At 47.2% G+C, this 15317-nt stretch overlaps 1 protein-coding gene across 1 annotated transcript in view; it reads right to left on the minus strand.

Annotated features, from left to right (window-relative positions):
* LOC147632304 (putative ion channel POLLUX) overlaps nt 1–15317 on the minus strand; it is an 86269-nt gene that overhangs the window by 41159 nt on the left and 29793 nt on the right. The window contains exons 4-9 of the mRNA XM_086807120.1: nt 13125–13307; nt 12956–13015; nt 12578–12781; nt 12199–12447; nt 9874–9972; nt 9539–9727 (exon numbers count right to left, since the gene is read on the minus strand). Of these exons, the coding sequence (XP_086663246.1) occupies nt 9539–9727; nt 9874–9972; nt 12199–12447; nt 12578–12781; nt 12956–13015; nt 13125–13307 (984 nt within the window). The remainder of the gene's footprint in view (nt 1–9538; nt 9728–9873; nt 9973–12198; nt 12448–12577; nt 12782–12955; nt 13016–13124; nt 13308–15317) is intronic.

A 15317-nucleotide genomic window follows, 5' to 3' on the forward strand; every position in this document is an offset into this window, starting at 1 on the left:
ACTTTGGCGTGCTCAATGTCTATGCGCCCAACCATGCTAGTGCCAGAGCAGACTTCTAGACCCAGGTTACGGATGCATTGCCAGAGGCCGCACATTGGTGTGTCGGGGGGGGACTTCAACATGCTTGAGGACCCGACCGATAGGGTGGGAGGCAGTCATGTTACAGTGCACGGTACGAAGCTTGCAGCTTGGGAGCGATTTTGCATGACACTGAGGATCACTGATGCATGGCAGCATGAGGCCTTCCCCCGCTCTCAGGACAGTCTTAGTTTCTCTCGGTCGGATCGCCAGCAGGGAGGGACTAATTATCACGGATTGACCGCTTTTATGTGGGCGACAGGTTAGGGGAGCGAGGGGGCTCTGTTGGCATTCTCGCTAGCACCTCTTTTCCAGACCATGCGCCAGTTATTTTGACACTTGAGGAGAGGACACGGGAGACCAGCTTGCAATTGAGGATCCCAGAGAGGGTACTTACCGATCCTAGTCTCGCTGAGGACATTGAGAGGATATGGCATGATAGTCAGAGCTCTGACCAGGATGCAGCAGGCCAGTGTGCCCAGGGACTCATCGAGCTCAGCTCTTTTTTGCACACTGCAGCCTTGACACGGCTAGGAGAGGCTCGCAAGCGGGAGCGTCGGCTGAGACGTAGCCTTGCTTCGCTTCAGCGCCTTCAGGAGCAACAGCCTACATGTGAGTGGGTGGCATCCCAGCTGAGCCAGGCACGCCAGGAGGTTAGAGAGGCAAAGGAGCAGAGACATGAGTTTTACTATCGCCGCCAGGCCTCTCAATGCACGCACCTTGGTGATAGAGTGACTGGGGAGTTTTTTGAGATTACTGGGCCCCGCCATGCTCGAGCAAGAGTCCACCAGCTTGGGAGGCCGGATGGATCGGTAGCTACTGAGCCTGAGGAGATCAGAGCCATTGCCACTGGGTTCTATAGAGACCTGCTTGCAGCGGAGCCAGCCACTGAGGCTCGAGATGCTTGCAGACAGACTGTGTGGGCCCATGTGCAGAGGAGGGTCACAGATCGTATGCGTACAGTTCTGCGTGAGCCTCTCTCAGAGGTTGAGCTTGCTGAGGCCTTGAGGGCCCTTCCACGCCATAGTTGCCCAGGGGAGGATGGATTGACGCTTGCCTTTTTTATGCGCTATTGGGACCTTTTGGGGCCAGGCCTCCGCAGGGGCTTTCAGTATGTTTTGGACACTGGGATGATGCCACAGAGCTTTTCAGAGGGCTTGATCTTTCTTATCCCCAAGGGGGAGGGAGTATCAGATGATATTCGGCATTGGAGACCTATTACGATCCTCAATACTGTCTACAAGGTCTTGGCAAAGGCCTTGAGTTTGAGGATCCAGCCCTTCCTGGGAGAGTTGATTCATGCTACCCAGACAGGATTCGTCAAGGAGCGTAGTATCCTTGACACTATATTCCACAGCTCGTAGCCACGTGCTGATTGCAGGAGGACGGGGGCCGAGTTTTGAGTTGACCAGATCAGTCCGTCAGGGGTGTCCTCTCGCCTCGTTTCTTTTTCTCTTCTTTGCTGAGGCTATGAGCATGTATCTGACGGCAGAGGAGGTTGGTTTGAGAGGACTTCAGCTCCCAGTCCGGGGGGAAGACCTGCTTGATGCTAAGTTTGCTGATGACACGGGCTTATTTTTGCATGGCCAGGAGGCCAATCTTCAGCGGGCCGAGCAGTCGCTCCAGGTTTTTAGTGCAGCTTCGGGAGCATTGATCAATTGGCGCAAGACAGTGGCCTTTTGGATCAGTAGCGCTCCCATTCCGACATGGAGCCCAAACCCGGGTTTTAGATGGATTCCTCCAAGCACACCAATGCGATATTTGGGATGCCAGATTGGACTAGATTTGTCACCTGAGCAGCAGATTGCCCCGCTTCTTCTGAGCATTCGGAGGAAGCTTTTGGCTGGGAGGGTGGTGCTGGCAAATCAGGTGCTTTTAGCGACCATGTGGTACATTACGTCTTGCTGGATCTTCTCGAGCTCTTGTATCAGCCAGGTACAGAGGCTGATCAGGAACTTTCTTTGGTCTGGGCGGGATGGTCAACCAGCCCGGGCAAAGGTTGCTTGGGCAGTTATTACACTTCCGTTGGCCCAGGGAGGCTTGGGCATTATAGATCAAGTTGATCAGAGTAGAGCTTTATTGGGGAAGCTTATTGTTCGGGGGCTGCTTCCAGGTGCGCTGAGCCTTGGAAAGAGCTGCTTTTGCAGCGGCTGCAGGCTGCTCGAGCTCCCCCAGCAGGGGGCACTTGGGCACCAGAGATACGATGGATCTTCATAGAGATGAGGAGGACAGGCCTCAGTAGAGGATGGGAGGACAGATTTGCCTTGAGCATCCTGAGAGCTTGGTAGTTGCTGAGACCGGGGCTCTCTCAGAGACCTCCCTCTTGTGATGAGGAGCGGGCCAGACAGCCGCTCATCTGGAGCCCATCGGTTCGCACAGAGCAGGGTGCAGGGTCATATGTTGGGTTCTCGACCTCGTCTAGCCTGGGGACCATTGGCGGCAGGCCCAGCACGTAGTTTTGGAGATTGGCATGCCTTTTGCAGTCTCCCAGAGGAGATCCAGGTGGAGAGGCTGAGTCACTTCAGAGGGGGGTTGATTATGAGGGATGACATTCAGGAGGCACTCACAGAGGAGTGGTTCACGCCTCTCGAGCTTGTGGCCCCACGGTGGAGCCTTTACTCAGTTGGAGATCCTGATTGCTGTCAAAGCTTGCACTGAGGATGGCAGATGCCTTTACTATGAGATCCAAGATGAGGGCAGGCTTCAGAGAGTGGAGGTGGAGTTGCCTTTGGTTGCAGAGTGCATCTTTCAGAGGATATGGGTGGTGGCCGCCGCTTCTCGGAAGTGGCATATTGACCCAGACCTTGCAGATGTGGACTCTGATTGGCGCATATGGGCATATGCAGCGCGCCCCTTGGCCCGGCTCCAGTGGGACCTAGGTGAGTACGAGTGGCATGATCCTTATGCATCCCTTGAGGCCACAGAGATCACCTTTTTCCAGTATACTGTTCGATTGGGGCGACATATTTTGACGGCGAGGAGGATTGTCACGATTGTGACTTACTTTCTTAATCTCTCCTTAATTACTCATTAATCTCTTATTAACTGAAAGGACACCTGTGAAGGGTCACACCCTTGCACATGGGTCACTATCAAAGGACATGTCTATTCATTAAAAGGCACACCCCTAAGTCCAAAGGACATAACCGTTGACTCAAGAGCCACACCCCTTCCCAGGGATGTGTCTCTTCACTTGTACCCTTTCGGCCTCTATTTAAGAAAGGCCCCTGTCTCAATGCAAATAACTCATCTCATCTCAATCTTTCTATCAGCATTTGTCTTATGTTTGTTAATTAAGTCTTAATCATGTTAATAAAGCTATAAAAGCTTTACAGTGGTATCAGAGCAAAATTTTTTGCTACCCGTGGGTTGTGAAGCCCTCACCCTCTCCGCGGTACTCCCTCATCCACCTCTCCTCTCCTCTCGGTGTTGTATGGAAGAAGCAGAGCGATGGTGGACTTGGCGTGAATCCTTGCTCGCAGTAATGTAAACAAGCACACAAGGTCTCACACCCATACACACGTATATTGTGTATAGCAGAGAGGGACCCCCCCTGCTGTATTTCCGGAATACCCTCCCTCCCTGCTGACCGGTGGTGATCGGCGTTCGCAACATGGCAGGAACTGCCCCCTTCGCTGCTGCATATGGAGCCCCCCCCTCTCTTCGCCTTGGTTGCTGCCAACGGGTGCTCTTGTTCGCTGAGAGTGGCTGCCGGTTGTGAGCCGCCTTAATATATGCAGCGACTGCAGGTCGCACACTGTTCGAAGAGGCGCTGTTCGAAGAGGCGCACCCTCCAGTCGGCGACGTGATCCAATCTTCGAAGCGGCGCATCCTTCCAGTCGGCGAAGCGTCAACCTTCAAAAAAAAAAAGAAACAAAAGCAATACACAACATTAATACGTGCATTGCCACGTGGATCATCTAAAAAATAAAAAAAACAAGCAGCCTTATAACTTAAGGCTTATAATTAAGCCTTATTATATACGTACGTGAAGCGCCAGCACCGAACGGCCACCCGCCAGCGCAAGGAAACCCAGCCGCCGCTGACCAGCGCACACTAAAAAAAAAAAAAGAAGAGACGGCCAGCCAGCGACCTGCGCATTAAGGGGGAAAAAAAAAAGACAGAACCCGACGGCCAGCCTTCAGCGCATTTTTTTTTAAAAAAAACCCATACACTTACGGGTTCCTACGAAATGGCGCCTGCCTTGGTCTTCTGCGCGCCAACTTGCTGCCGCCTCCCTTCCTCGAAAACAGCCTTCTTCATTGCTAGGCTCCTGCGGTCTATGACGGTGTTTTCCGCAGCTTGACGACTACGACCTTGTTGCTTCTTCTCCAGCAAAACTATTTATTATGACATTCACAGCAACAAGCTACATTCCAGCGGTTTGAAGCCATGTTCCATCAACAACGAAAAGCTTGTATCGATGAGCTTCAACATGTTTCTCAACAAAAATTCTCTCACCCTCAGCATGGTTCTTCAGAGACAACTAGACACAAAGTATCTTCGTGCGAGCAACGCAAGCCTCAACATGGATATTCTTGGAAATGTTACGGTTCTAAGCAACCAACTTCTTATTGGAATCATCAGCAACAGAAGCAGCAACATGAAGCTTCCAAAGGATCACATCTTGGAAAGAAATCAGCCATATCAAGATGGGCTTACTTAGTGGCACGTGTGTCCGACCCTAGTCGAGTACTCGGTCGTGAACGCCGCGACGTTGGACAAGTTTCCCCTCGCGAGCAATGCCCTACATTCAAGTCCTTGCAAGCTCTTGGTGGCAGTGTTGAAGACTTACTCATTCTCACGTTGTGCAAGAGGATCCTTGAGAGGTCTAAGAGGCGCAAACAACCTCAACCTCCCCCTTCTACATTGGAAGCCTTAATACCTGCTGAGAAAGCTGAAGATTCAGAAGATTCTGGTACATGTGTGACAAATACAATGTCCACAACTCCTTTTCTTGCCGTGACCCAGGCAGAAGCAATAGCCTCGTCACCGCCCGTGCAAAACGGAGTCTTTGTCTCTGACCAGATACCTGACGCCGTGGTGAATGATGATTCTTCTTCAAAAATGAAGACTCCAGTCCTTACCTTCAGTGGTGCAAAGGATAAATCAGACGCAGACTCTTGCAGCATAACTTTAGTCGCTGCAAATGAATCTTTGGACATAACTTGTCCCGAGAACAACTTTCTAAGCAAAGAAAACCATATGGAAGATATTTCTTCTTCATCTACGACAACCCTTGAATACATCCATGTTACAGACAAGCCAATGGAATCCCTTTCAGATTTCCGAATGATGGTCACTAACCAAATGCAAAGTTTGGTGACACAATCCTTGATATTGGAAATTCAAGACAGTTTGCTTATGGTTTCTCTAAAGGCAAACGAAGATTCAGTCTTTTCTTGGACAAAGCTCGAAGTTACCAATGATGTTAAAAAAAGTTCTACTCAAGTTACAGATATGATTCTCATGCTTTTGGTAAAGATGAGACAAGTTGCAGATGCAGTTAATATTCAGTTTGGTATATGCAAGATTGTTATGGTCAACAATAATGCCATGACATGGGATCTAGCAGCTAGAGCTTTGGATGCAGAAGCAATTCAATCATTTCTTCCAGAGGCTCAACAACTACCCCTGGATCTTATTTTAAGTGGGAGGGAATGTCACGATTGTGACTTACTCTCTTAATCTCTCCTTAATTACTCATTAATCTCTTATTAACTAAAAGGACACCTGTGAAGGGTCACACCCTTACACATGGGTCACTATCAAAGGACATGTCTATTCATTAAAAGGCACACCCCTAAGTCCAAAGGACATAACCGTTGACTCAAGAGCCACACCCCTTCCCAGGGATGTGTCTCTTCACTTGTACCCTTTCGGCCTCTATTTAAGAAAGGCCCCTGTCTCAATGCAAATAACTCATCTCATCTCAATCTTTCTATCAGCATTTGTCTTATGTTTGTTAATTAAGTCTTAATCATGTTAATAAAGCTATAAAGGCTTTACAAGGATGGTCTCTCCAGTTGCATCAGGGCACTGGCGGCTACAGGGACTCTCTCAGGAGTTCCTGGAGGATTTTTGGACCAAGATCTGGGCTAGTCGACAGGCACGCAGGATCTCGACTTTCCAGTGGGACTGGTCGCCCCCACACGGGCTCTGCAGTTGGCACCTGGCTTGTTTACAGCGGTCTTCCGGTGGCCTGCGTCCGATACGGCCACCCTAGGGAGACACAGAGACATTGCCTATGGGACTGCCCTCAGGCGCAGCAGATTTGGCTGCGGATGCTGCACATTCTGGCCCCCCTTTCTCCAGAGGGTATGTACACGTGGGGTGTCACTGCTTGGTCAACTTCGTCAGGGCCTGCTATGGGCCATGAGACAGAGCAGGACAGCCAGGCCATCAGATTCATTAGGGGCCAGCCTCGCCTTGTTCCTTCACCAGACTTCTCGTCCGCCAGCTGGACACAAGAGAGGGATCTACGATGGGAGCTCCTCAGCAGCCTCACCATATGGTTCACCTGGAGGGCCCGGTGCTTCAGGGCCTTTGAGAGGAGACTGGAGCCACCAACAGAGACTGTTCGGGGGATCTGGCAGGAGTTGATCCACACCCTGCGAGGACAGTATGATCGCATCCGGGGCGACTCGGATGAGGCGATCTTGCGGCGCCAGGCCTTTCACACCACTTGGCGTAGCGGCCCCTTCTATACCCTACACGCGGGGTCCCCCCGTTGGCACTACAGGCCACCTGTTTGGCTTTTCCCCCCTCCTATTGTATGATATCGCCTCTCAGTTCTTTGTATTGATACTTGTATTTTTTCCAGCACCTAGGGAGAGTCTCCCAGGCTGCATTGCTTTGTTCTCTGCTCTGTTTTCTTATGAGCAGAGAGGATCTTTTGTAGCCCTACGGGCGTTTTATATAACTAATGAAAGGATCTTTTCTCGGAAAAAAAAAAAATCTTTTTGGTTTATTTTTGAAAGGAGAGGCGGTGGCGGGAGAGAGGGCTGGCGGAGGGGGGGGGGGGGGACGGGACGCTGACGAGGGGAGGGGGCACAAAGGCGAACTGAAGGGGGGGGGGGGGGGGGGGGGCGCTTCAGCGCGAGAGAGGGAGAGAAAACGAGGAGAAGGGGGGGGGGGGCGCGATGGCAAGAAGAAGGGGGGGCGCATAAGCGCTGGCATGCGGGAGGGGGGGGACAGGGCGCGAGGGAGGGATGGCGAGGGGCGAGCAGTGCGAGCAGGGGGGGTGACGGCGAGAGCTTCAGCGAGCACAACTTCACCACCTCCTGCTTTGTTTTCCTTGCATAATCAATGCCTATTTGAACATTAAGGATATTATGCAAGATAGTGTGCCCCTTTATAAACCCATACTTAGCAGGGTGTATCAAGTTTGGCAGAAACTCGTGCAATCTGTTTGCCAAGACTTTAGAGAAAACCTTATGCATACAACCCATCAAAGAGATAGGCCTCCAATGTTTTAAAGCAAAGGGAGAACGCACCTTTGGCAACAACCGTATCCCCCCCACTTTCCAAGAATGAGGCATAGCTCCAGATTGCGAGATCTCTTGACAAATGGATGTCACTGGATCCTTCAACTGATCCGCATACTTGGAAACAATTCATTAGTAATGCCATCCCAACCTGGGCTCTTGTCTTTGGGCAAATGAGCAAGCACAAAGCCAACCTCCTGCTCTGTAATATCAGCATCTAAAATATTGGCCGAGTCCAAAGATACTTGATGTTGCACCGATGCTAGAATACTAGCGCGTGCTTGATGAACATCATTAGATAGCACTTAAGGAGTGCCCAACAGCTCCTGGTAAAACTGAATACACAAATCAATGATGCTATGAGGCTCTGAAATCATCTCCCAATGAATTTTCAAGCCTCACAATATTCTCTCTAGCATAAGAGGGATGCAACTGAGCATAAATGTGTTTGACAATTATTATCCTTAAGGACCTCCAATCGAGCAGATAACTTAGCCCTCGTATAACTTGCCTTCTGACATTCAGCAACTCTACGAGAGAGCCAAGTAACAACAGTATCCACTCTATCATTCCCTGGTGATATAGCCGCCTGCGATTGCAAGGCCCCCAGTAAAGATTGCACCAGTGTCAGCTCTTGCCTCCTTTTCGAGGCCTGATAAATACCATACTTACGAGCAAGGTGTTGAACATTAGACAAAAAGCAATCCCAGGCTGACATTCCCTGTTATACAAAAAAATAGCTGAAAATTATCCATCAATTGCAACATGTATCCATGAAAGACCTCATGATCAAGAAAGCTGTGATTGAAGCGCAAAGGCAGCCTCCCAAGCAAAGTTTTATAAACATCCACAAACTGATGCATTATGTCCAAGACCACTGGGAAATGATCCGAAAGAACATGTTGCCTCTCCACAGCCACTTTCAATATCTCAGGCAAAAATAAATCATACAGCCACTTTCAATATCTCGTGCATAGCATACATTCTATCCAGCTTGCTCCAAGTACCAGGATACTGACGAGACTAAAAAGTAAAGCCAGAATCATAAGGATGCAGCCAAGACCAAATGTCCTGCTTAAGGACTAGAGACATAAAAGAGTCCCAAACCCGCCTTTCCACATTATCCATTATAGAGTGAGGCGAATTAGCTTGATCAACAGAAGGGCAGATATTAAAATCCTCCATGAGAAAACCTGGTTTTCCTAACCTCAAACATTGTTGCAGATCCCGCCAAACAGAACAACGATCCCGCCAAACAAAACAACGAGCCCCTATTGTAATTTTCACTTCGTTCATGAGCTGGTCGCCGACGGCATCATTACACTAGAGTATTGTCCTTCTCATAACAACCTTGCCGATTCACCAAACCTCTTCCTCGAGATACTATTGATCAGCTCCTTACCCATATGGGAGTTGGACTCCCGTGCTGGAGCTGAGAGGAGGTGTTGGACATGTCATCTCCAGCCCATTGTACTCCATTTTTATCCAGATATTTATCCGATGTAATTAGGGGTTTTTTCCATATTTTAGGCCTTTTTATCAGTCGTGGACATTTGTCCTCCAACCCTACAGGCGGACTGGCTCTACAGATATGTATATAAGCATGGACATTGTTCATTCATAATTAATTCAATACATTTCAGATATTGGCTGTCTACTTTCTCTTGTTTGATCTCTACTTGCTCCCGCTTCATATTCACATATTCTCACAGCACATAATCGATGAATAACTGGATGTCAAAAACATGAAAAAAGAAACATCTTTACAAAAGAGAGAGAAAGAAAGAAAGAAAGTAAGTAATATTAGCATTTGCAGGAGGCCAAAATGACCTATGGGACCAAATACATAACTGAAAGACCATGCCGGTCTCGAGCTAAATCTATGGTCCAGAAAATAACCTGAAAGTTTGATTGTCAAAGTTAAAAATTACTACCACTATCCCTCAAGAAGATTAAGCCAAATAACCACCAACCGAATCAAATGTCTGCAGAGGCAGACTCTCCAAATGCCGTCGAATGACTGGATTGCCTTCCCGATGTTCAAGCCTTATATTCAGCAAGGAATCAAGATTGCCTTCCAAAAGCTTCTTTTCCCGCTCATCTACACGAACATCACTAAAAATCCACAACTCTGAGCCATTTGGAAGAAAGGCATCCAGAACCTGTGGGGTAAAATAAATAAATCATTGAGACAGCATATAAAACTCGGAGACCACATGTAAACCTTGCATGCAAGAAGCTATATGATAAGATTATATTTCCACAAGTTGTTTGTCAATTATATCCCATAACCAATGTTGCAAGTCACCTTGATCATATCATGAATGTCCCGGCGCCAACCACAGAATAAGATCCGCTCAGGAAGCTTTGGGGGAACAATAACTTTGGGCAGGGATCCACACCGTATCTGCACAAAAGAAACAACAAACAGTAGGAACCCCATAAACAAAAGAGGTTGAACTTCTTCTTGGGTTACACCTTATCCATGCAAACCTGCCACACTGCCCTTTATCCTGCTGCTAGCACTCCATTCTCCACCTCCTTCACTAGCTTCTACCTGCTGTAGAGCTTGAGCTTTTTACAATTATATGTAACATCTTTCCTGAGCTTATCCACACCATTCAGCCAGACATAATTCAACCAAGAGCACATGATCTTAATGCTTCTATGGTAATTAGCTCAGACTTTTGGCTCTTATCCTTCCTAGCTATGGCTGGAAGCAGTCCTTTGTTAGACATAGGTCTTCTGATGTATACGAAACAATTTATTATAGGATTTCTTCATCTCAAACCACTCTTGGCAACAGCTAAAGCAAAGATCAGTTTGCACACACATTGAAAGTGAAAGAAATGGATACATGAAAGGTTTTTATTTAAGAGATATGTCCAAGCCTTCAAATAGCCTAACAGAGTAGCTTTGTTTCTAATAGAAAAGAAAAGCTATGCACTCAGTCTCACACTTCTTCTCCCACCCATTGATCAGAAAACTCCACCACAATGCAGCCCAGATTTGAGTACTCCTGAACGCTCACACTGGTTAGACTTTTCACCAGTCGTGAGCTTGATTCCAAAAAGAAAGTCAAGGAACACAAGGTTATTTTCTCACACATCCACTACTGCCTCCGATGTACTGTGGCATGGTCTTCTAGGATAGCAATGCCCGATTCTCATAAGCCTAGTTACACATGAAAGGGTCAGAGTGATGTAAGGCTTGGGAAAAGCACACGGATTGTTTGCACAATCAAGAAAAGAACGAATCCTCACTCTAAGGCTGATAAGGAGCTGGCTCAGAGGCAAATTGAACAAGACATTAAAAGCAGCTAAAAATCCAGCCTCTCAGGCAACAACATCAATGATTGAGCAGCACCAGAGGTCAGCACAAAGAGCAGCCACCTTCGACCTTGAGTAAACAATCATCAACAATAAACACTCAATTTTACCCAAAAAAAAAAAATTTGTTGTAAATTTTGTATTTTTCTATCGATCGCTTAGCAAGTGTTTAAACCAAAGAAAGTAGTTGGTTTTCAACTCGCCCTATCATCAAAAATCCTAAGTTCTACCACATCAGCACACCCATATGCTAACACAATCCAGCCTCCCACTTTCCTTTATGCAAGAAGTTCTCAACCTGCTAAATTATATATTCTTCTCTTTTCTCTCCTAACTCTTTTTCTTTTTTGTGTTCTATGTAACATCTTTTTGGTCTCCTAGACCCTTCATTAATAAAATCTTTCTTTCTTTTCTTCCATCCTTGCTTCAACAGGACAACCAGTTATGGCAAATGGCTTCATACTCTTACAGGACAAAAACTTGGGCTGTCTTCCATAAGCACTTTGCTGAAGGCATGAGCAGAGTACTTTTGCCTAGCAAAAATTTGAAATTTCCCAAAGGTATGGTACCAAAAGATTCTAAATGAAATTCTTGGCAGATGCACAAAATCAGTAATGCTTAAAGAGAAGGCAAAACAAGCAAGACAGAGCAGAAGGATCTCTGGTTTTCAAAGAGCCGCATGAACTTAGAAGGCTGCTGTGCAAGAGCCATAAGAGTCTGAGACAACGCATAACAAAAAGTGCTCATTTCTTAGAATTGGGAAACACCAAAAAACAGAGGGTCTCCAGACTAATAGACCCGTTACAAGAGTCCTTGGGTCCAACCATTTCAGCGGTCTCCATTTCCAAATTAGCTCATTCTCCCCCCTTCAACCGTTTCCCTCTTCACAGCCATTTCCCCAACACCTGCCTCCTGTGCACCTCCCACTCCTTTTCTTTCCTCTCTTTTCTGTTCCTCCCTTTCCCTTCTCTTTCGTCTCCTCCAAAAAGCATCAAAAGAGCTGCCCAAGCCACACCCCCCCTCCTCCCTCCCGAGTCCCCTCCCCTTCCAAACAAAAAAACACAGGCACACACACCTAGACAGCAACAAAAGAAAAAAGCGACAAAGTATACATTCCTGCCCACGTGAGATAGCATTTAATAACTTTTGCGAGTTCTCTTTTTCTTCTTTACATTATAAATAACCCAAAAATCAAAAAGTCAAAGCACTCTCAATCTTTTTCTCTGACAATCCAATTCGTATATACATCTAATCAAGGGCGTGATAAAGTTCAGATCTCATTGAGCATATGTGAAGATTAAGACCTGTGGAAGGGGGGCAGGAGCATAAGTATCATCATCTTCAGCTATAACAAGAATCTCATCTCCTTCAGCTAAGGTGTAATCATCATCAGGATTCAAAACTATCTTCCCCTTTTCAGCAGCAACTTTGACTCCACATGGTATAGCCTCAGGAAAGCTTACAAGAACATCTTCAAACCGCATGCCATCCAAGTATGGCCATCTTTTGAGATAAAACTCAGCATTATCAAATCCAAGAATATCCTCCCAAATCTGCAACCCCAAAAAGGAATCAACGTTCCTTCAAAGTGATTATGTACTAAGGCTTTCATATACATGTGTAGTCTGCCATACGTGATGTACCATGGAAGCTGCAAGCAAAGATGAGGGAAACGCTGCTGACCTGAGCAAGCCCTGGTTGGCGGGCACACTGGATCATTAGGCGACCAATAACATCGTGTGCAACAACAGTTTCGATGATGTCCCCACCAACAAGCTTTACAAGTGGCTCATTATCAAGATCACTCAATTCTACAACAACGTGACCTCTCAGACCTTCCTTCACGGCTGTCAAACTTAGCACTACTCGTAAAGCCCGTGCATCACTCTGCAATAGAAAATAGCACAATCTTGCACTGTCAAAGAATTTCCATGATGAGCTGATGAACAAGTGCTACCGGAAACACCCATGCACACACAAGAAATCCAGAAAACCATAGCATTCTTGCTAACATACCATATGTCCAAACTATTTATTATTGATACTAAGTATGAAAATTACCTGATCGGCATTTTCAACCTCAGCAAGTACAATTATAGAGCGAGCCTTTGAAACAGAAACCTGCATTTAAATATATATATTTATATATATGTAACTGATCCTTGTGGCTAACAGCTTCAAAGTTAGACTGTATCACTTTATTTAATTGGCTTATTGGGATGAAGCAGACCTTCTTCAGATCTGCCATAATGAGAGGACTGCCACTGCGGCAAATAACGGATGTTCCCATAAAGTCGAATTCAAGCTTTGCAATATCCAATTCCATTTCCTCCTTGTCCCTTTCAGCAAGCACCACAACTACACCTCCACCCAAGCTTTGATTGGCAATGGCCAACTGCTTCAAAAGGGATCCCTGCAAGGAAATGATTGAATCACTAAACCTGAAAAAAAATAGCGTCACTCAATTCTCAGTAAAGAAGGTTGAAAAGAGAGGTCAAATGTTCCACCAAACACTGAATTGTATCCAATCCATACTAGTAAAGCCAAAGAAAGAAAACGATTTTCAGCCACTCAAAAGAAAGGGATCTAAAAACCCAAAACATAAACAAAGATACATGCAAAAACATGGTTGCATGGTAGCCCTATTTATATGGCCAAACCCGCATATTCATGGTGTGTCTGCCACCACATCACAATGACATAACGTTTTGCCAGACATCCTTGATTTTTACAAACACCTGTTGCCAAAGCCGTTCTCATAGAACCAAAGAGTTAGCCACAAGATTAACTAATAGTTGCAATCATCACTTCAAACCCATCATTTTGCACTACACTTACAAGATGGATCACCCACAGCTCTACAGCCTTATACTGCTCCATCCACTTAGCTATGGCTTATTGGCACTGCCATGTATGATAACTGCCCTATTCTGTGTGAAAATGGTATTTTTACCAGCCCTAAAACGGGTTTTTTTGGGGATTTTTGGTCTTGTGCTGCTGGCCGACATTCCCTACTCTGGGCCGACCAGCAGCCCAACCCCATATATATGCATCGCTTCATCAGCATAAAGCACAACATCATATCATCAACCAGTCTGCTGCCAGTGCTACCTCTGCAACAGCAGCAGCATCGTTTACCTGTGTGCTGTCAGCTCTACCCTCTACAGCAGCAGCACTCCCTGATCTGATACCTGCATCAGATCACATCTACTTGGGAAAGCAGCCCTCTCTGCACATCACATGACTTGGGACAGCAGCCCTCTCTGCTCATCACACCTCAGGACAGCAGCCCATTCTCTGCTCATCATTCGTCATCACACCTTAGGACAGCAGCCCATTCTCTGCTCATCATTCGACATCAACTGGGGACAGCAGCCCTCTGTGCTCATCATTCTCCACCGACTTGGGATAGCAGCCCTCTCTGCTCTTCACCCTCTCTTGGGCAGCACACCATCTGCCCAAGACAGCAGCCCTCTCTTCTCCTCAGATCTGCGTTTCTCCTGAAGGCCACTCATCTGCAGGTTTGCGTTTGTCTACATCACCTCACCTTCGAAGAGCCATTGCCTCACATCGACACGTGCCTTCAACATCCAGCCCTGCACCCCTCCAGGTACTGCACCACCCTCGTCACCAGAGTTTGCACCCCTCCAGGTACTGCACCACCCTCGTCACCAGAGTTTGCACCCCTCAGGTACTGCAGCACCCTTGTCACCAGAGCCTGCACTGTCACCATTTGGTCCATCTCCATTTCAAGAGCCACTTCTTTGGGATTGTCACTCCATAGAGCGACCAGATTTGTGCCATGTTCACATGGGGCCACGCCGGTGTCCATGTGAAAGGGCCAATCTTTTAGTGTCACATAGATGGGAGCCAGATTCGTGCCACCCGTGTGTGACCAGTACTGTGTCACATGGACGGAAACCAGTTTTGTGCCATCCATGTGTGACCTACTTCATGCTGTATGGACGGGAGCCTGTTGGTGCCACCCATGTATGGCCAGGATGGCGTCTTACCTAGGGGATTGTCACTCCATAGTAAGACCAAGACATATATTCATATTTCTGTCGCGCCAGTTTTGTGCCCGACAGGAACTTTTTGTACAAGTTTCATGAAAGGAAGATTTCTGTTAGAAGTCATCTCCTGTCCAGTTTTATACACCAGGGCCTTTGTTGTGGATGTGCCCGCCCTTATGAGGTGTTTTCCCATTTTTCCCCACTCTCCGTTATTTTCCCCTATTTTTTCCCATTTTTCTGAGGCTTGGGAGGGCTGCCAGAGGGTGCCAAGAGCAGTACAGTGCTGGCCGACTCGGTGTTTATCAGTCGTGGGCACTCTTGCTGCTGGCCGACTGGTTTTGATCAGTTTTGGGCACCAGATTGCTGGCCGACTGCATTTATGCAGTCGTGGACTTTTTTATCAGTCGTGG

The sequence above is a fragment of the Cibotium barometz genome, chromosome 13 (genome assembly GCF_041138505.1).
Source record: "Cibotium barometz isolate CiBa-2024 chromosome 13, ASM4113850v1, whole genome shotgun sequence".
Classification (NCBI taxonomy): Eukaryota; Viridiplantae; Streptophyta; class Polypodiopsida; order Cyatheales; family Cibotiaceae; genus Cibotium; species Cibotium barometz.